Raw genomic sequence first — 21,430 nt, 5'->3', positions numbered from 1 at the left:
ACACACCTCGCCACTGTCAATCACCCTTCTCCTGGGTATTCTCTCCTCTCTGGATTGTCATTGAAACTGCTCTCTCTGGATTCTCCTCCCAAGTCTCTGAGCATTTCTCAGCCTCCTTTCCTAGATCATTATCCAGGTCATAGCCCCTAACGAGGAGTGAACCTTAGCCTTAGCCTGGTGTTGAGCCTGTTTTTAATGTCATGCTTTCTCTCCGTGATACCATCAGCTCCTATTGATCAATTGTTAGATTTCCCTGACCTGAAAGACCAGTCCTCATCTGTCTTCTGAACTCCAATCTCAAATCAGCACCTGTCCATTGGAAACGGAAAGCTGGATGTCTTCCAGGCATCTCCAACTCACTAAGTCCCAAGCAGAACTCATTATCTTCCCCTCCAAATCAACTTGTCTTTCCATTTGCGTTGAGAGATCCATCATCCTTTCCATCCTCCCTTGTCCCTCAAGCAATCACCTACCTGTCTCTGCAATCTCCTTCATCTCTTATATACCCAAATCTTAGCAAGTCTACCTCCATGGCATATTTCAAAGTGAGCTCCTTTTCTCCATTCCCATGACCACCGGAACTATTCAGATCCCAGTCACTGTGATGGCCTCTTCACTTCCCAGGCTCTCCTTTTTCTAATCCATCCTTCACATGCAGCTGCCTAATATGACGTTGCAAAAACACAGGAGTCACTATTCTACTCCCTGGCTCAAGAAGCTCTAGTGGCGCCCTACTATCTTTGGGTTCAAATATAGACCTTCCCAATCTGACTCCAATCTACTTTTCCAGGAGAATGTCCCATCACTCCTCTGCATACACTCTGTGGTTCAGCCAAACTGGAATCTGTGCTGTGCCTCAGACAAAACATAACAAATGGTCCATCTCCCACTTCTGTGTCTTTGTCTACTATGCCTGGAATACACTCCTTCCTCAACTCTACCTCTTGAAAACACCTGACTTTCTTTCAAAGCTCAATTCAAACATTCCCTCCTATGTGATGGAATACTTGCCTGATAGCCCCTGCTTCCACTAACACCTCCCCTCCCTGTCCCAATTTACTTAATATTTACTTTGTGAATTCTTGAATGTGAGTAAATTGTCTTCCTTGGCACTCCTCAAAAACAGGGATTATTTCTTTTTTTTTTTTTTTTTTTTGTTCACCTAAATCTACCATTTAGGCCTGACAAAGTCAGCATCTAAAAATATTTACTAATTGACTGATCATATATTCTGGATTGGTTATTTTCCTCTAGTAGAACAAAGTCCCTGAGGCAAGGACCGGTTTGTGTTTGTCTTTCTATCCACAAGGCTTAGCTTATAGTAGGTTCTTAATGAATGCTTAAAATTTATTGGTTAGAGACAGATAGGATCATACATGATATGCTTGGTCTCCTTTTAACCACTTCATGGGGAAGACTAAGGTTGGAAAAGTTTAAATTAAGTGTTTAAGCTCATTTAGCAAGTCACAGGCAAGTTAAGGTAAAAAAAAAAATCATTCAGATGCCTCTACTATCGTAGTACAGCTCCCTAAAAATTATAACCACAAGATAGGAGCATTCTCTGATTTTTTTGTAAATAATGGATGGACAAGTGAGAGAATCAACATGAAGAGCTTTGTAAAGCTTGAGCACTAGTTTCTACCATTACCATCTCTAATCAAGAATGGGCAATCTCTGTGTTCCAGAGGAAAGATCAGAAAACTGGGACACAAATGATGGTTAAAATGGGAGCAGGAACAAAAAACTGAACACCTACTGATTCTCTAGTCCATCAGATTCTTCTTAAAAACAAATCATGATTACAATGGTTCCCAATCCTGGTTTTAGGCTATACTAGAATATAGCTAGTTGCTTCAAAGGAGGCTAAGAAACTCTCAGACATTTCAATTTGTGTTCATTTTATTTTTAAAACTAGGAAATTCAGCACTTTTTAAAAGGTGTTAGCTACAACAGGACATTTTAGAAAATAACTCTAGAAAACCGGGGTCTGGGTGTTACTGACTTGTGTGATAGAACAGATAGCTAAAGGCAGCTAAGTAGATAGAGCACTGGGCCTGGAGTCACAAGACCTCAGATAAAAATCTTGCCTCAGACACTAGCTATGTGACCCTGGACAAATAACTCAAGCTCTGGTTGAGATCTTGACTTCAATCTTAGTTGTTTAAACTTGTTCAAGTCATCTAACCCTGGTGATTACACAAGATAAAATAGATAACTAAGTATCTAGAAGAGAAAAGTTTTTTTTTTTTTTTTTTGCATGAACAAAATCAATGCAACTAAGATTAACAGGAAAAATCTTTACTTCCAATATCTCTGATAGAGCCTGATTTTTAAGGACCTGACACAAATATGTAAAACCAGAAGCCATTCCCTCACCGGATAAGGTTCAAAGGATATAAACAGTTCTCCAAAGAATTGTCAACTCTAAAGAATATGAAAGATTTCTTCAAATGACTAATAAAAGAAAAGAAAATCAAATCATTTAATCCTTCAAAGTCTTGGTTTTTCTCCTCCGTAAAATGAGAATAATAATTACTCCCTCCCTCACAGGGTTGTTATGAGGTGAATTTAAATTGCTATAGAAACATGACATGTTATCATCATAATTTAGCATTGGCTGAGAACTCAGGTGCATGGATACAGGAGCAACTTAAAAGGTATGTTCCCTGTCCCAAAGGGTTCCGATCTAAAAGAGGGATATATTGACACGAATACAAAAAGAACCAAAGGGGATTTAATAGCAAACAGACATCCAGAATAGGATCTTGTTAAACACTCAATACTAAGAACATATAACTGGGCCCCAGGGAGACAACATTAGATCTAGTTAACACAACAGATAATCTTTACAAAAACACAGCAAGATGATCTAGAATCACATTCTCCAGCCTAGTAATCCCAATTTGAGGATGAATACCTCAACCAAAAAGAAAAATCCCTAAGTCTTATCACTTGTCCTGGAAGTACAGGCCTGATGCTGGTGGGGGAAAGGCTATGTGTATATTAGAGATTCAAAACTGGTAAGTCACAAGGCACTCTATGTCACTGACTTGCTGAGTGATGTCTCATCCTCTAAGCCAATTCCCTCATCTGTAAAATGGCACTTAACCACGGGAGGTATGCTGGTAAATGTTTAACAAGCATTAACAAAGAAAGAAAGACCTGTTTAAATTTAATCTGCATTACTAACACTTTCCTAGGTCTAGAAATCAACCAAGTAATAAATCAAGCCCTGATTTGTATTTCTGAAGTACCCAAAATTTAATCATCAGTTTCCCAACTGGCTCCAGCACAACCATATACCACCACGCTAATTGTTCTTAGGAGAAGACCAAGTAAAATAAACAAGACCTTAGATGTTTTGCAAGGAGTTTGACAATGTGTTGGCACAGTATTTCCTGATCATGAACCTTCAAACATCACAGCCTGGATTTTAACGCAAAGTCTTGTACACGGCAGTTCAGCAACTATTTGCTGGATGAATAGATGTATTAATAGCATAGTTAGAAATACCACCTAAGAAGACAAAGGGGACCAGAATGTAGAATACTGCATAAATATCGTCAGACATAGTCTATGGGTTGGCTGGTTTTGATACACATTTTTTTCTTTTTCTTTTTCTTCTTTAATCTTTGTCACAACGGGAGGCTTGCTGGGGGAGGGGGAGATTTGGGAGGACAGAATACATATAATCAGACATAAATGTGATATAAAAACAAAGTCATGGATAAAATTTTAAAAGATTTCTGGGTGGGCAGAAAAATGGGTTCAACATATGCCATATGCTATGAAAAATTCGAGGGGGGCCTAAATAGGAAAAGTCACATCAAAATAAAACATTGTTTTTAAAAATAGAAGAGAAGGCCTTTCACATTTCATACTCTTTCATGACTATGGTTAAGAGAAGAATTCTCGACCAAACAAGGAATAAAGGAGGTCATAAAAGAGACCGTGGACAACATCTACTACATAAAACTAAAAAGCTCATCCATGAATGGATAAGAAGGGAAACTGGTCATTGAGGAAAAGAGCTTGATGACAAATATCTTAGATAAAAGTCTGACAGCCAAGATATATAGGGAATTAGCTCAAATACAGAAACCATTCTTCAATAGCTAAATGGTTAAAGGATATGAATAGTTTTCAAAAAAAAGTACAATTTGGCAATAATGATCTAGCAATAACTACAATCTAACAAAACCATCTGAAAAGATGCTTCAAATCACTAAGAGAAATGAGAGCTAAACAACTCTGAGAGGTAACCTTTCATCAAATTTTAGTAGATAATACGAGATGAAAATAGTCAATGTCGGAAGGGTTATAAAAAGTCAGGTACAATAATATACTGTTGATGGAGTTGCAAATTGATCCAACCATTCTCAAAATCAACTTGGAAATACATTCCCCAAAAGTTACTTCTTTTTGATTCAATGATTCCACTACTGGGCACATAACCCAAGGAGGTAGGTGTTAGAGAAAGATCCCACCATAACCAAGATTCACAGCAGCACTTGGGATCTTAGATTTAAAGCTGAAAGAGGCCTAGAAGGCCAGTTAGTACAACACTCTCATTTTATGGATGAAGAGCTGGGGCCCAGAGAGTTTAACAAGATTAAATAGCAGAGTTGGAATCGTTTGGAAGTAGCAAAAAGCTGGGTACAAAAGAGATACCTATTCATTATGAAATGTCTGAATGCAATGCAGTATATAAATGAAATGGGATGTTAATTATTGTACCATAAGGAAAACTCATCTTCATGGGTTTAAATCTGGTCTCAGACACTTACTAGCTGTGTGACCCTGGGCAAGTCACTTAACCCTGTTTGCCTCAGTTTCCTCATGTGTAACATGAGTTGGATAAGAACATGGCAAACTATTCCGGTATCTTTGCCAAGAAATCCCCAAATGGAGTCATGGAAAGTAGAACACGACTGAATAACCACCACCACCACCACCACGAAGAATGACAAACTATAAAGATTCAGAGAAACCCAGGAAGACTTGCATGAAATTATACTGAGCAGGACAATATAGACACAATAATTGAAACTGTAATTGGAAAACAACACAAAGGGACAATAAAAATCAGTTCAAAGAATGGAATTCTTTGAAGTAGCCTAAGAAACAAGGAATATGAGGGAGGCAGAGAAACTTGAAAAGATTCCTATTAACCGATGCAGAATGAAATTACAGGACAAAGAGAAGAACTGACGTTAGGACCATAATAATGTAAAGGGAAATAACTAGAGACCACAGAACACTGATCAATGCAGTGATCAATCATAACTTCCAAGGACAATGAAGAAAACTTGTTTCCCTCCTCTTGGAAAGAGGCGATGGCCTAGAGGACTGAATGAGCCGTGTTTTCAGACAAACACAATGTTTCAGTTTATTTAGCTTGATTATATTTGTTATCAGGGAAGGCTTCCAGTGGAAGTGGGGAGAGGGATAAGGAGAGGAGTTAGTGGGGCCACAAAAAAGAAATTCAACAAAACATTAGAAAATACAGAAAAAAAAAACAAAAAAATAGTTCAGAAAGGGACACAAGCATCAATCTCATTATAACCATGTTAAAATTTAATGTACACTTTTTTCTTCAAAACAAAGTCTATGTAATAGATTTACAATTTCATATGTAATCCTTTTTTGTTCTTGTATACTGAACTGTTAGCAAATATTTACATTCATAATAAAAGCAGAAAATTTTGAAAATTAAAAAAAAATTAACAAGGGGAGTGGATCTCTACAATTCCTTCCAGCCCCAAATACATTGGAGGAAGAAAGATTATATATCATAAGCTAGTAAATCCAGAAGGAACCTAAGAGATCATGCAGTCCAACATCATCCCCCTTTGACAGATGGTCCTGGGAGAATATACAAAGGTACACAGGTACAAAGCATTAGTATCAGAATTAGAACCCAGGTCTTCGGGCTCCATACCCTAATACTCTTTCCATTGGACCACACTGTTTCTTTTTCTTGAATGTTTCTTTTCTCTTGGCAGAAAGGTAATGGATTACAGGAGTAAGGTGCTGCCTATTCTATCAGTCACGATGACTGACTTAACAGTTGTTTTTTTTCGTTGTTGTTGTTGTTCAAAAATAGGCTATGATGGGGAGGGAAACAATTAGCAAATGATTATGGGATAAAAAAACACAAAAGACATCAATAAAAATTTCTAATTTTTAAGTCCTAATTACCCCCTGTCTGAAAATAATTTTTAAAGCCCTGTTCTTCAAATTGTTTATGCTTTGAGAGATCTATGTCTTACACACACACACACACACACCAACCATATTTGTGCTGCCTTCTCCTAGGCAGAGGATATAGCAAGTGTGAATTTACTACAGGCTAGCCTGTGAAAGCTGGTGGATTAAGTGACCTAAAGACATAGCTGGAAAAGGATAAGCCCCTCCCCCTACAGCTCCCACTCTCTCCAAAGGACTCCAGGCTCAGGAACTGCCAGCTAGGTGTGGTCCTGCCCTTGTGTTTCCCCCAGGCCCCCAACATGCAGCTTCAGTTTCAGTCGCTGCCAAAATAATCACAAGACACTGAGTCGAGAGGGAGGGAGATGGTCAGTCGGCATCCAGATCAACAAGCCGAGTCTCTGGTGCAAACAACCCTATTTCTATCCCGTGTCTGGCAGGGACACATCTCAGAAGCCCTTGGAGCCTGTAGCTATTCTCAGTGGTAGGAAAGCTCCAACAGAGACACGATGGGGGGAAGGGGTGGGAGGCCAGCTAGGGAGCAGAGGGATGAACTGGGCCTTGAAGGGCTTAGCTCCTGCCCCATCTGGAGGAGAGGCAGGTCACCAAAGAGGACAGAGGCCATTCCCCACGGCTATGTGTCCCTTCCACTTCCTCCAGCCCTCCCCAGAAAGGAAAGGCTGAAGGGCCGGGAGGAAAGCCAGCCCCCTCACTGTCCACATGAGGAAACTGAGTCTCCAAGCGGCAAAGGGACTTGCCCAGTAGATCAGTAGCAGAGCTGGGGCTCCTAACTCCCCATGCTCCCAGCTTCTCAGCCCCACTGCCAGCAAGGGACGTTGCTGGCTGAAGGCGAGCCCAAGTCAGTCCCCTGGCTGACCTTCCAGGACGTGCTCACTTGCCAGGGGCCCCTATCCAGATAGGATGCCCTCTGATCCTTACCATCTGCTCTCCAAAATAACACTCCTGCCTAGAGAGTCTGAGCTAGCGGCAGCTGATAGGGGTTGTGTCTTTTCATGAATGACTTTTTTGTTAATGAGAGGAAAGGGGAGAAAAAGAGAGTCGGTGGAAAGTTACCCCGGAGAGCCCCGTGTTTCCTGTGGATGACCTCACTTCCTAAGACTGAGAGTGTGTGGCTTCACCCATCTGCACTTGGTACGCCACCTGTCACACCGACAGCCATTTGGGGGGTAGGGGAGGAGCAGGGGCCAGAGCCAGGATTTCAGCCATGTGGCCAAACTCCTTCCACCGAGCAGGGCTGGATCTCAGCTTCATGCTCACTAGGTGCCAGTTGCCTGGGGCACTAGAAGGTTAAACGACTGGCCCGAGATCACACAGCCAGTAAGAGGTTGGAAACAAGACTTAGAACCCATAGATCACATATCCTCCAAGGCCCACCCTCCATAACTTGCCACTGCCAGTCCTTTTGGTTTCACAGCTGCTTCTTTCCCTTAATGCATCAGTAAGTAAAAAGTAGCCTTTAAGGGGATACTTTTCAAATCTACTTTGTAGATATTCTGTATTTCATTTCTAGGTAGAACTCATTTTCCAGCAATAGAATGTGAGCTCCTTGAATGTGAGCTCCTTGAATGTGGGAAGTGTATCTTTTTTGAAATCTTGTTACAAATTTCTCTGATAAGGTGTGAGTAGCCAAGATACATAAATAAGGACCAAATGTGGATGTTTGTGTTCCTATCTCTTGTTGGTTTGTGGAGATTCAGCTCTTTGTGACCACTTAGGGTCTTCTTGATAAAGATACTGGAACAGTTGGCCATTTCCTTCTTCAGTTCATTTTACATATCCAGCACCCTATCTACTGTCTGGCCTAGCCGCCTAATGTTTATGTATGTTTCCATGTACATATATATGTACGTATGTGTATATGTGTATGCTTATATGTGTGTATTTACATATATTTATGCATGTGTTTATATACCCTTATATGTATGTATGGGTATATGTGTGTGTTTATATATATGTATAATATGTTATGTGTGTGTATGTATGTACTTATATATCCTTATATGTATGTATGTGTATATATGTGTGTTTAGCTGTATGTGTGATGTGTGTGTGTGTACTTATATATCCTTATATGTATGTATGGGTATATATGTGCTTATACATATATATGTTTATGTGTTTATATATTTATACATGTGTTTATATATCCTTATGTATGTATGGGTATGTATGTGTGTTTATAGGTATGTATATATGTTTATATATTTATGTATGTATTTATATGTGCATATGTGTGTATATGTATGTTTATATTTCTGTGCATTTATACGTACTCATATATGGGTATATGGGTATATCTGTGTGTTTATATTATGTATAATTGTTTGTGTGTATACATATTTATGTATGTATTTATATGTACATATATATAGGTTTGTATGTGTGTTTATATCTATTTATGTATGTGCTTAAATGGACATGTTTACATGTGTGCATTTGTATACATAAAACCAAAAATCATTCCCCAAAAGATAAATAATTAAAAGATATGAACAGTTTTCAAAAGAACTGCAAACTATTCACAACCACATAAAAGAAGGCTCCAAACCACTAATTATAAGAGAAATGCAAATCGAAAGAGCCTCGAGGTTTCATATGACACCTTGGAAATTGGCAAAAATGATAAATAAAATAAAACGGCAAAAATAAGATTGCAATAGTCAATGTGGGACGGGCTGTAGAAAGACAAGCGCATTACTGCACTGCTGGTGGAGCTGTGAAGCAATACAACATTCTGAAAAGTAGTTTGAAATTATGCAAATAAAATGACTAAAATAGCCACACTCTTTGACCAAGAGATTCCAATGCAAGAAAAATTCCACCGAAACATTTACAGCTGCACCTTTTGTGGTAGCAAAAAAATTGGAAACTAAGTCATTACCATTGGAGAAGGGCTCATCAAATTGTGGCATACGAATGAAATGGAATTAATATTGTGTTGTAAGGCATTATGAGTGTGACGAATGAAGAGAAGCCCGGGAAGATCTACACAAACTGATGCAGAGTGAAGTGAGTAGAGACAAGAAAGCAACATGCACATTGACTATAATGATATAAATGGAAAGAACCACAAGAAAAAAATTAAAAGTAAACATTGCAAAATTATAAAGAACAAACATAGCTGGAAAGAGATGTGAAAAGATAGCCCTCACCTCACCCATTCGCAAAGGTTAGAGGTTCCAAATGTTACACATATTTTCAGGTTTTCGTGATTTTTAATCATTTTATGCTCCCCCCCCTTTTTTTTTGTCTTTAAAAATGTTATCTGAAATGGCTCTCTGAGGGTGGAAGGAGATGTTTCCATTGGGGCATTGGGGAAGGAGGAACTATTATAGTTAATAGTGCAAAACCAAAGACCCCAATAAAAACAGATTTTGAAAAAAATCTTTGCATCCACAGAGCCTTTGTGACTTTTTTACTCACTGTCACTTGGAATCTGTCTCTCAACTCCTCCTCACCAAAGTTGTATGTCTGCACTCCAAGACCCCTTCCCGGGACCATTGTTTTAGGAAGGATCCCAGCTGTACTTCCGTCTTCCAGCCTCTATCCAGACTCTTTCCCTAGCCCACTCCCATCCAGCTCCCCTATATATGTTGTCTTCTCCCATTAGAATGTAAGTTCTTTGGGAACGGGGAATGTCTTACTTGCTTGGCGGAGAGTCGGGCACATGGTAAACTCTTAGTTTTTTGATCAGCTGATGTTTTCCCCGAGTAGAACACAAGCTACATGAGGATAACACCTGTTTCATATTTGTCTCTCTATCCCTGGCATGATACCTGGAACAGAGAGCACTTCATCGATGAATGGGAAAGGCTAGAGATCACTTGCCTCATTTTGTAGATGAGGAAACTGAGGCAAAGGAAACTGGAGGTAAGAACTAGCAAGGGCACAATTAGCGAGACTACTCTTTGCACAGCAGTGCCTTGGAGACTTCCCTGATAGCAATCTTGCTTTCCTCTTTGAGTGCTCTATCGCTATTCTGACTTCAGGTCCCTGGTCTTCTCTGCCCTTTTCCCCTCTGCCCCATGTAGGGTGGCCATGACGCCAGCAACATTCACAGTAGTGACTTTTCCCATCCAAGTTTCAATATATCACAGGTCGGCATTAAGAAATCAAATGAGGATTGGGGGGGGGGGGGGGGAGGAGTTTTGCAGAAGAGGCAAACAACACAAGGAAGCCAGCAGACAACGCAGAAAAAGTGTAGAGACTTGCAAATGCATAAAATATATGTATATTTTGTATAATATCAATGAATTTTATCTTTTAATGCCATAATAATTCAGACTTCCCTGGTATGAAGGGAGAGCCAAAAAATTTTACACGGATTTTCCAGATTGTGGGGGCACTGATGATATGGAATCCTGATGATGTGGAAAGTATAATTGTGTGTATGCATGCATGTAGAAATGTACATTTTCATGTATGTAATGTACATTTCATTTGATCCTCACAACAACTCTGGCAGATAGGTGCTACTATCATCCCTATTTTATCAACTGGAGGAAACTGAGGTAGATACAGGTTAGGTGACTTTCCCAGGGTTACAAAATTTGGAAAGTTTCTGAGGCTGAATTTGAACTCAAACCTTGAACTATAAAAACCAACGTAGCACAGTGGCTAAGAATGCAGCCTGGGTCAGAAAGTCCAGGGATCAATCCCATCTCTCATCCATCCTGAATGGGAAAAATATCAGCCGATCAAATACTAAGAGTTTACCATGTGCCGGACTCTCCGCCAAGCAAGTAAGACAGTCCCCGTCCCCAAGGAACTTATATTCTGATGGGAGAAGACAACATATATAGGGGAGCTGGATGGGAGTGGGCTGGGGAAAGAGTCTGGACAGAGGCTGGAAGACGCAAGTACGGCTGGGCTCCTTCCTAGACAACCCTGAAGGCTTCTGGTCCAAATTATGAGCGACCTATCTAAATGGAGGTCAAGACACGAATGACATTCTAGATAGCGACTCCCAATGCCCCAATGGAAAACTGGGCCCCAAGGAGGTTAAGCGACCTGCCTGACATAGTAGGACTGTAGGTCTCAAGTTGGAAGCAGCTTCAGAGGCCAGCTAGCCCTCCCCTCCATCCCAGCCCCTCCAGTTACAGAGGAAAGACTAAAGCCTAGAACATTCAAGGGACTCGCACCAAAATTCCAGATCTACAGCTGGGAGGGGCTTTCAGGGGCCAGATAAGCCAATTTCCTCAATCTACAGGGGAGGAAACTGAGACTAAGACAGGAGGGAGGTGACTCCCAGAGGTGACACAGAGTCAGCTTCCGAGGCAGGATCTGAACCCATCTGCCCCTGCAGCCTGTGTGCCATCTACTGTCCCACTGGACTACTCCCCTAGCTTGAAATAAAAGCTGCTTTTCTTCCCCTCCTGCCCTCTCATTTTAGGCCTTCAGAACATCTCTTTCCCACATCGGCTCAGTCCAGGAGCAGTCTTTCCCAGGATCCTTAGCCAGAATATCTTTGTGTGAAGTTGGTGGCTTTCCTCTGCGTCCCCCAACAACCACTCACTTCCTACAGTGCTAATAGGTAGGAGTAGGGAACTCTGGATGACCCCGTGTGTCCCGTGTGCATGGGACAGTTAGACAAAGTTGAGGGGTTATTCACCCTGTCCCATTCCCCTTCCTGCCCCCCCCCAAAGAAATCCCAATCACAGCAGCTCCTACTTCATGAGTCAGATCCGGGACCATGCCATACAACAGTTTACCAGCGGCTAGAAGCCGATCTGTACTGGAGGATGCCCAATAACTAAAAACATGGAGAGGGCCTTCTCAAATGGCACTTTCAACTTCCACAATTATTAGGCGACCCTCCTGTTCGAATGGCTTCCAACAAATACAAATGCATGCGCACGAGTGCACATGCACATACACACACATACGCAGGGGGTGGGAGGGAAGGAGGTGAGAGGGAAGAGAGAAGAGGGAAAGGGAAGAAGAGGAGATGAAAAGAAAATGGAGGGGGACATAAAGATGCACACCAAGATAAAGGGGGATGGAGAACTAGGGAAAGGAGAGGAGAAAAGGAGAGACAGACAGGGAAAGAGAGACAGAGACTGAGAGACTGGGCGAGGTAGAAGGAGGGAGGAGGGAGAGACAGAGACATAGAGAGAGGGAGAGAGAGAGAAAGAGACACACAGAGAGAGGGAGGGAGGGAAAGAAAAAGGGAGGGAGAAAGAATGAGAGAGGGAGGGAGGGGAGAGAAGAGAAGAAAGGAGAAAGAGACAGAGAGACAGAGACAGAGAGAGAAATGGAGAGGAGAGAAGAGGAGAGGAGAGAAGAAGGGAGAGGAGAGGAGACAGAGACAGAGAGAGAGAGACAAGAGAACAAAGAAGGGGGGAGAGAAAGAGAGGGAGGGAGGGAGAGAGAGGAGGAGGAAAAGGAGAAGGAGAGCAGGAGGAAGAGGAGAGAGAAGAAGGAGGAGAGGAGAGAGAAGAAGGAGGAGAGGAGAGAGAAGAAGGAGAAGAAGAAGAAAGAGGAGGAGGAGGAGGAGAGATGGGAAGGAGAGACACTCACATACACTAACACAGACATACACATACATTCACATACTCACACTCACTTACATAGACACACACATATATAGACTCACACACACATGCATGCACACATGTGTGTGCGCGTGCACACACACACACACACACACACACACACACACACACACATGTAGAGCTAGAAAGCAGCCTCTGAGTCAGAAAGGCCTGGATTCCCATGGTGCTCAGGCAGCTCCCTCAGCCCAGCAGAGGCAGGGAGCAGGCTCTGCCTTACACCACGGAGGCAGCCTCCGGAGAAAGGGCACAGAGTGACAAGCGCGAGGAGGGCGACAGAAACTGATTTCATTGATTAAAGATGACTCCCAGAAGAGGAAAGGTCCACACCAAGCAGATCTGCCCCTTTAGCCTACAGCTTCCCGGGGCACTCAGAGGTTAGGTGGCCTGGCCAGGGTCACACCACCAGGACAATGCTCTCCAGCCTAAATCTGGCCTCTGAGTTTTCATCTCCTATCTCCAAACTGCCTACTAGATGTCTTGCTGACACATAAAATTCACCTGGTTGCAAAAGTGCCCTGGCACTCAAGCCCCCCATCCTCCCAGCGTCCCCACTTGCAGCTGAGGGCACCTTTCCTCTACCAGGTCCTTCCCATTCCTCCCAGAGCCAACCAGTGGCCAAGTGCAGTAGCTTTTGTCTCCCAATGTCCGCCTCCTGTCCGGGACCTCCATCGCCTAGCAGCCACGACCTCCTAATTGGCCTCCTTGCCTCCTGTGTCTGTAATCCATCCTTCAAGTAGCTGTCTTCCTAAAGCAAATGCCCAAGGGCCTCACTGACTCTAGGATAAAATATACTCAGGAGAGAGGCTTCCTCCCGGCTGGCTCCAGCCTTTGGGGGGATGGCTGCCAGACCAGGGAGCTGAGTCCAAATCTGGTCCTTGCCACTTCAGTTCTCTGGGTCTCAGTTTCTTCATCTGCAAAGTGAAAGGGTGGACAACATGGTCTCTTGGTTCCCTTCTAGCCTGAGATCAAGGAGACTCCCTTTTTGGGGGGGAGCCTGTCACTCCCCCCTCATGTATGGTTTTGTTCTAGACAGAATGGGAGGTTTTTGAGAGCAGGGGTTATTTCATGCAGGTGTTCCCCGCCCTCCTCTCCCCACCCCCTGCCCAAGGCTGAACACATTCTCAGCACCTAGCACGGTTCCTGGTACCCAGAAAGCACTTAATAAAGGCCTATTGACTGATTCCAGCCAAAATGGGCTGCAGGGGCATTCCCTGGACCTTCACATAAGCTGCACACATCCCCATTCATTAGTCAACAAGTATTCATTAAGCCCCCTAGTCCAAAATGGGCTCCGGCTTCCTCCTGGACTCTCCCAGAATCCCACTCTGCGATGTCACCTCCCCAAAGAAGCCTGGATCTCCTCTTCGCTGCTGCTCTGCGTACCTCCTTGTCAGATCCCCAGATCCTTTCCAGCTCCCGAGTCCCCAAGGGCCAGAAATGTCATTCTTCATTATCAGTTCAGAGACGGCCGCACTCGGGCTGGAAGGCGGCCCCTTGAGCCTCATTTTATAGAGGAGGAAATGGAGGGCAGCAAGTGGCAGGTCTGGGATTGGAACCCTGGCCTCTGCCTCCAAAGCCCCTGCTCTGTCCATGGAAGCACCTCCCCGAGAGGCACCTCATAAAGAAAACTCTGTTGCTCGATCCTTAGAATCCAAATTCAGTATGTTACCTCACTCCAATTAACTGAAAGGAAGCAAAAGCCACACCGAAAAAGGCCAAGGAGCTCTGTGCCATCTTCTGCAAGAGCGGCATGAGCATACACATACACACACACACTCACAGACACACACATTCACAGACATACACACACACTCAGACACACACAGACACACATTCACAGACACACACAGATACAGTCACACACAGAAACAGACACATCCTCACAGAAACACACACAGATATGCATTCACACACTCACAGAGACACACACACTCACACTCACTCACACACTCACAGACACACACACACACTACAGAAATACAGATACACAGTCACACACTTACAGAGACACATGCTCACAGAAACAGACACACAGATACACATTCACACACACACACACTCACACACACTACAGACACACAGATACACATTCACACACAGAGACACTCACAGATGTACATTCACACACTCAGAGACATATGCTCACAGAAAGACACACACTCACAGATACACATTCATACACTCACAGAGACACACACACACACAGAAACAGACACACTTACAAACACACACAGATACACATTCACACACTCACACATACACACACACACCCCAGCCCGGGTAATCAGCGTCCTTTCTGAACCAGAACTCCGAGTGCCCAGACCACTCCATGCCATGCCTAGAAATCCTTAGAAGCAGCTAATACTTGAGGAGACGTCTCACTCTTTCTTCCTCACAAGCCCTCCAAGACAGGAAAAAAAAAAAAACAAAAACAAAAAAATAGGGGACCATCTAGGGAAAGGAAAGAGCTCTTAGCCCCAAACTGGATGTCAGTAAAAGCATTACGTTGAGGGGTAAGTCGGTGGAGAGGAGAGGGGCAGGTCAAGAGCCATGGGTTCACTGGCATAGGGCACTCCCGAGTGAAGACACTCCCTCCACCAGTGCAGCTAGGCACCTTCTCTGCAGCCATCAGTCTCGGTCTAAAACACGGAGGGCAAGTAACTCACTAGGGGACAGGGTGTGCCCAAGACGGGATTCGAATGCAGGGCTTCCCCGCTCTGGGGCTGACTGCTGCCTCTCTAACAAGTAATGCTCTGCCTGAAGGCTGGGAGAGCAGATGGAAGGCTGGGAGTCTCATTCACAATCCCGCTCCCAAGGATTAGTCTTCCTTTAAATTTACCAAGGCGATAGATACTCCCCCAAAGCTACTGCCTTCAGCTTTAACCTGGAAAGCCATGGCCCTTCACACCCAGTCACACACACACACTCACACACCTCACACACACTCACTCACACTCACACCTCCCTCACACACACACTCACACATTCTCATTCATAGACACATCTACACACACACACACACACACACACTTCAGCCTAATTCCTACTCCAAGGCTCAGCCAGAAGGCCGCCTCCTCCGGGGAGCCCGGCCGGGCCCCTCAGCCCAAAGCGGGGTGTCCCCCGGCAGCCCGGAGCTCCCCGGAGTTCCCAGAGCGCTTTCCTGGCGTTTCTCTCCCTGCACATCCCCAGCAGCAGCTGCTCTTCCCTAAAGCCCGGCGGGGGAGAGGATTTCATGGCGCCAAGTCTCTCCGGCCAGGCAGCACAGCCCCGGCCCTCGGGAAGCTGCCCCTGCCCCCCCCCAAAGCACCCAGGCTGGACGGCGCGCTGCCCTCCCCCGCCCCCAGGACCCAGGCTGGACGGCGCACTTCCCTGGCCTCTGAGAGCTTGCTCCCCCCCTTCCCCCCCCCCCCCAGCATCAAGCTCCCAGAGGGTGATTAAGGACCGAAGAGGCAGGAATGAATGACAAAGGGCCCCTTGGGGAGAGTGGCGTGGGAAGCCTTTCCCAGGGGTCGCAGGCAAAGGTTGAAGGTTTGGCACCTGGGGAGGGGAGGGAAGGCGGCTCGGAGCCCGGGCTGGGGGAGGGGGGGGGTCCCGGGCTGCCCAGGCGCGAGCCCGTCAACTCACGTGCATCATGGTGACCAGGTGGCAGGGGTTGAGCAGATAGATGACGGTCTTGGTGGCGAACTTGAAGCCCACTTCCACGCCGAAGGTCAGGCACAGGGCCACGAGGAGCAGGTTCTTGAAGAGGCTCTCCTTGGCCTGCGGCGGCGGCGGCGGGGGCCGGGGGCCTGCCCCTCGACCTCCCCTGTCCTCCTTGGGCTTCCACAGGAGATGCCACAGGGCCACTAGGATCTCCAGCACGGCCAGGGCCAGGAAGGCCCCGCTCTCCAGCAGCCGCTGCTTCCACGAGAGGAACGCGGCGCAGTCGGGGCCCCCGTTGCCTTCAAAGCTGGGGTCCACGCCCCCGTAGAGCCAGTCCAGGAGGCTCTGCTGGCTGTACCTGGCCATGGTCTTCTTCCAGGCTACTTCTGCTTGACCGGCCGGGAGCGAAAGGGAATAGGCTGGAACCGGGAGGCTCGGCAGCTGGCCGGACGTCACATAGAAAGAGGGGCGACCCCTCCCCTCGAGTCACTGGGGCGCCCGAGCCAAGGGACGCATGGGAGACTTCAGGCTACGGGCCCGGGGGCTTCCGGCCGCTCCAGAGCCCCCTCCTCCAAAGCTCGAGCTCCGGGTCCCACCCGTGGGAGCGAGCGACGCCTCCGAGCCCTGAGCGACCTGGAAAGGAGGACAAAAAGCCAATGTGTTCGAGTCCCGGGAGGTGGCGACGGCACTTGGAGGGAAAGCAGCAAGCAGGCAGCCGGGGAGGAGGGCTGGGGAGCCCCGAGGAGGGAAAGAGGACAGGAGAGGGGGCGGAGTGGGGGGGATGAAGTAGGCAGAGAGGAAGCCAGAGGGGGGGAGGGAGGGAGGGAGAGAGGGAGGGAGGAGGGCCCTCCCGGGGAAACCGAGGGAGGAGAGGCGGGCCCACGAGAGAGCCGGGGCGGGGCGGGGCGGGAGCGACCGGGAAGGTGACACCGGGAAGGTAGCCGCGCGGAGGCCGGCCAGCAGGGGAGCCCGGTGGCGAGGGGCAGGACTACGGCGGCTTTCACCGACTCACCACAGGCGGCCGCCGGCCGGGAGGGAAAGCTCCTCTGCCCTCAGCCCGGAGCTGAGCGCCAACTTCCCCGGGAGTGCCCTCTCCGGGCAACTGGGACAGTCCCCCCTCTTCCCCCCCCCCCCCGGTCCTCCCGCTGCCCGGGCCCAGGTAGAACCTCGGGGGAGCCCCCGGCTCCGCCCCCTGCCGGGACAACCGCCCTCCCCAGGGGCAGCGAGCGCTGCCCCGCCCGCCGAGACCGCCCCCCTCCCCTCCTCCCCCCCACCCGCAGGCGGGGCGGGACCTAGGAGGTGGGGCCAGCTGCGGGCGCGCCCCCCCCCCCCGCCCTCCCCCAACCCTGGCGCCGCATCCTCTCCGCAAGCCGGCGGCTGCCCACTCCCCCGGCCGGGGAGGCGGGAGCCGGGTTCCGCAGCGGGCGCCCCCACTCCGGCTCTCTTCTAGGGTGCAACCCAACCTAGCGCCATTGAGCCCGACTCACCACCCTCTAGTAGCTCCTCCGGCTCAGATCCGGGCGCCGGCTTCCTTTCCCGCTCCACTCCTCCGACCGACCGGGGCCCCGACTCACAGCTCCTCCCCTCCTCCTCCTCCTCCTCCTCCCCCTCCTCCTCCCCCTCTTCTCCTCCTCTTCCTCCTGCTTCCTCCTTTCTTCTCCTCCTCCTCCTTCTCCCTTCCTCCTCATCTTCCTCCTCCTCCCTTCTTCTTCCTCCTCCTTCTTCTCCCTTCCTCCTTCCCCTCCTCCTCCTCCTCCCTCTCCTCTTCCTCTTCCTCTTTCTCCTCCTCCTCCTCTTCCTTTTCTCCTCCTCCTCCTCCCTCTCCCCTTTCTTCCTCCTCCTCCCTTTCCCCTTCCTTCCTCCTCCTCCTCCTCCTCCTTCCCTCTGCTCACAATCTCACTCGCTTCCTCCTTCTTCCCCTCCCTTTCTCTCCACCCCCACCCCCCCCTTATTCCTCTCTGCTCAGTCTTCCATCTTTCCCTTTCTCTTTCCCCTCCAGCAGCCACCCGTGGTCTCTGGCTCTTTTCCCCCTCCCTTACCTCCCCCTCTCCCCTTCACCTACACCCCAACCGTCCCTTCCTCTCGAAAAATCGTCTCCATTCCTTCAGATCGTCTCTCTGGGGTTCTCCGGCTCCTTCGCTCAGCCTCCTCTCCCTCCGGCCCCCTTTGCTCCTTTCTCTCTCTCCCTAAGCACCTCTCCGCCTCTAACTAGGGCTCCACGTGTGCGGGGCTCCCCTTCTCCACATCCCCGCTCCACATTCACCTCCTCAGCGCGAGGTCGGCAGGAGCGAGCCCTGGCTCTAGGCGGAGGGCCAATTTGCCATCCCACTTTCGCGGCTCGTACCTGTGCGACCCGAGGCAAACCGCTTCGCCCCCGGGCCTGTTTGCTCCGAAATCCGAGGCGGAACGAGAGTGGGCTCGGATGCGGGACGAGAGTGGGCTCTGCCGCCTCCGAGGCCCCCCACCCTCCGGCAGCTCCGAATCCCCGATCTTGTGATCGTTCCTAAATTGTCCTGAGCAACTTGCCTATTGCGATCAGACAATCAAGGGATAATTGGTGTGTGTGCGCGCGTGTGTGCGTGCGTGTGTGTGTGTGTGTGTGTGTGTGTGTGTGTGTGTGTAGTGCGGTACGGCTGGGACCAAAGTCAGGGCTGGAAGGGGCCTCAGAGGCGGGTAGGCACGACCCTTCTCTAAAGAAGAACCCCCTGCCCCTCCGAGGCACCAGTGATTCATCCGCTTTGGCTGGAGACCACATAGTAAAACCCACCCCTCCCCTCCCCAGGAAGGTTGATGGGGTTTTTGTTTTTTAGTTTGTTTGTCGTTGTGTTTGTTTGTTTGATCTCCCGGCCCCCTTTGCCTTTGGTTCTGCCCTGGAGGGCCAAGGCTAACAAGTTGACAGAACTGTCCTTCACAGAAAAAACCAAAAACAACCCGTGCTTCAGAGTCAACCCTATCTGGTCCGTGCACTGGCCCTCCCAACGAGAGCTCGGTGTCCTGGAGCCAGAGTCACAGGTTCTGTCAGGCAGGCAGCAAACATTTATTAAATACCTACTGTGTGCCGGGCACTGTGTTAAGGGATGCAAAGGAAAACCAAAGGCTCTCCCTGCCCTCTGAGAACTCCCATTTTCATGGGGGAGACAACAAACAGATGTACAAACTATATATATATATATATATATATATATATATTATAAATAATATTTGTTATAATAAATAATAATTGGGGAAGGGATGGCACTCGAATTTAGGGGATGGGGAAAGGATTTCCTGAAGAAGTTGGGGTTTTAGCGAGGACTTGAAGCCAGGGAAGCCACAAGGCAGGGATGAAGACAGAATATGAGGGCAGCCGGACATCTGAGCCAGGAGATGGAGGGTCGGGAGGAGGGAGAGGAGGCTGGCTCTCCAAGAGTACATGGGAGTGGGGAGGGGAGGAAGGTGTCAGAAGACTGAAAGGGGGCAAGTTATGGAGGACTTTGACCTGCTAAATGTTTTATATTTGATCCTGCAGTTGATAGGGAGCCACTGGGGGCAACTGAGTCAGGGATGGGGAGGAGGGGAGAGGAGGGTCACCTGCTTGCATCAGCTCTTTAGAAAAAGCACCTTGGCTGATGAATGGAGGCTGGACAGCAGTGGGAAGTGATGGGAGAGACTTGAGGCAGACACACCCACCAGGAAACCGTTTAATAGTCTAGGCCTGAAGTAAGAAGGGCCCAAACCAATGTGTGAGCAACATCAGAGGAGGGGAAAGGATACATTGGTGAGATGTGGCAAAGGTGAAATCTCCTGGTCTTGGCAAGAGATTGGTTGTGAAGAGTAGCAGTGAGTGAGGAATACAGGCCCACAGAGACATTGTGAGCCCGAGGGACTGGGAAGATACTGGATCTGGATTCAAATAATGCCTGGAAATGGGCTCTCTTCTCTCTCTCTCTCTCTCTCTCTCTCTCTCTCTCTCTCTCTCCCTCACTTCTGCATCTTAGAATTCCTGGCTTCCTTCAGAGATCAGCTCTGGAATCACCTTCTTCCCATGTCACCTTTCCAGGGTACTCCTCCATATCCCCATTATCTTGTATTTTCTTTAGTATTTCAATCAGTGCTCCAAGAAACCATAAATTGTCTCCAGGGTTGGGAAGGGGGGAGTTTCTTTAAGGGAGCTGTATGTTGTTTAGACGTTAAAAATAATAATTTGAGGATTTTTCTACAAGTTCTGCCACAGTTTTGTTTAAACCAAAAGATTCTACCGTTATAATATGTATTATGTAATAATAGTATTATTACTGCTGCTGCTGCTGCTACTACTACTACTACTACTACTACTACTATTACTATTACTACTATTACTACTATCACTACCACCACCACCATTATACCATTACTACTACTACTACTAATGATGGTGATGATAATGATGATAATAACAATCACTAGCATTTATATAATGCCTATAATGTGCTAGAAACTGGGGCTACGTGCTTTACAAATATCTGATGCTCATAACAACCCTTTGAGATAAGCTATTATTGCTATTTTACAGTTAAGGAAACTGAGGCAAACATCGGTAAAGAGACTTGTTCAGGATAACACAGCTAATAAGTGTCTGAGGCTAGATTTGATTTTAGGGGCTCCTGACTCCAGACCCCAAACTATATCCACTGAAACACCACCTCGCTCCCCCTATCCAAGAGCATACAAGTACATACGAGTCTGTCAAGATTATTTTAACCCAGTCCTGTGACTCCAAACCAGACATTCTTTCTACATGTTGCCATGTATGTATTTGAGTTTCCAGATAGAATGTAAACTCCTTGAGATCAAATATGTTTGTTTGATTTCCCAGCCCCCTTTGCCTTTGGTTCTGCCCTGTAGGGCCAAGGCTAACAAGTTGACAGAACTGTTGGTCACAGAAAAAACCAAAAACAGCTCTTAGATCGTCCCTAAACCCGTGCCTGGTCCGTGGACTGGCCCTCCCAATGAGAGCTTGGTGTCCTGGAGACAGAGTCACAGGATCT

The 21,430-nt window shown here is 47.2% G+C and overlaps 1 protein-coding gene across 3 annotated transcripts in view; it reads right to left on the bottom strand.

The window, feature by feature from the left end:
- The window catches only part of TMEM164 (transmembrane protein 164), a 129,260-nt gene extending 110,274 nt beyond the window's left edge, over positions 1-18,986 (bottom strand). The window contains exons 1-2 of one of the 3 annotated variants that reach the window (XM_031944928.1): positions 18,769-18,986; positions 16,407-17,057 (exon numbers count right to left, since the gene is read on the bottom strand). In XM_031944928.1, the coding sequence (XP_031800788.1) occupies positions 16,407-16,790 (384 nt within the window). In that variant the 5' untranslated portion in view covers positions 16,791-17,057; positions 18,769-18,986. Of the gene's footprint in view, positions 1-16,406; positions 17,058-17,436; positions 17,536-17,911; positions 18,010-18,768 lie in introns of those variants that run through there. The other 2 variants (XM_031944926.1, XM_031944927.1) reach the window with 2 other exon arrangements.
- Between the last annotated feature and the right edge of the window lie 2,444 nt (positions 18,987-21,430).

The sequence above is a fragment of the Sarcophilus harrisii genome, chromosome X, assembly GCF_902635505.1.
Source record: "Sarcophilus harrisii chromosome X, mSarHar1.11, whole genome shotgun sequence".
Classification (NCBI taxonomy): domain Eukaryota; kingdom Metazoa; phylum Chordata; class Mammalia; order Dasyuromorphia; family Dasyuridae; genus Sarcophilus; species Sarcophilus harrisii.
The sequence above is the reverse complement of the archived record's forward strand: the minus strand, read 5'-3'. Positions and strand labels throughout refer to the sequence as shown.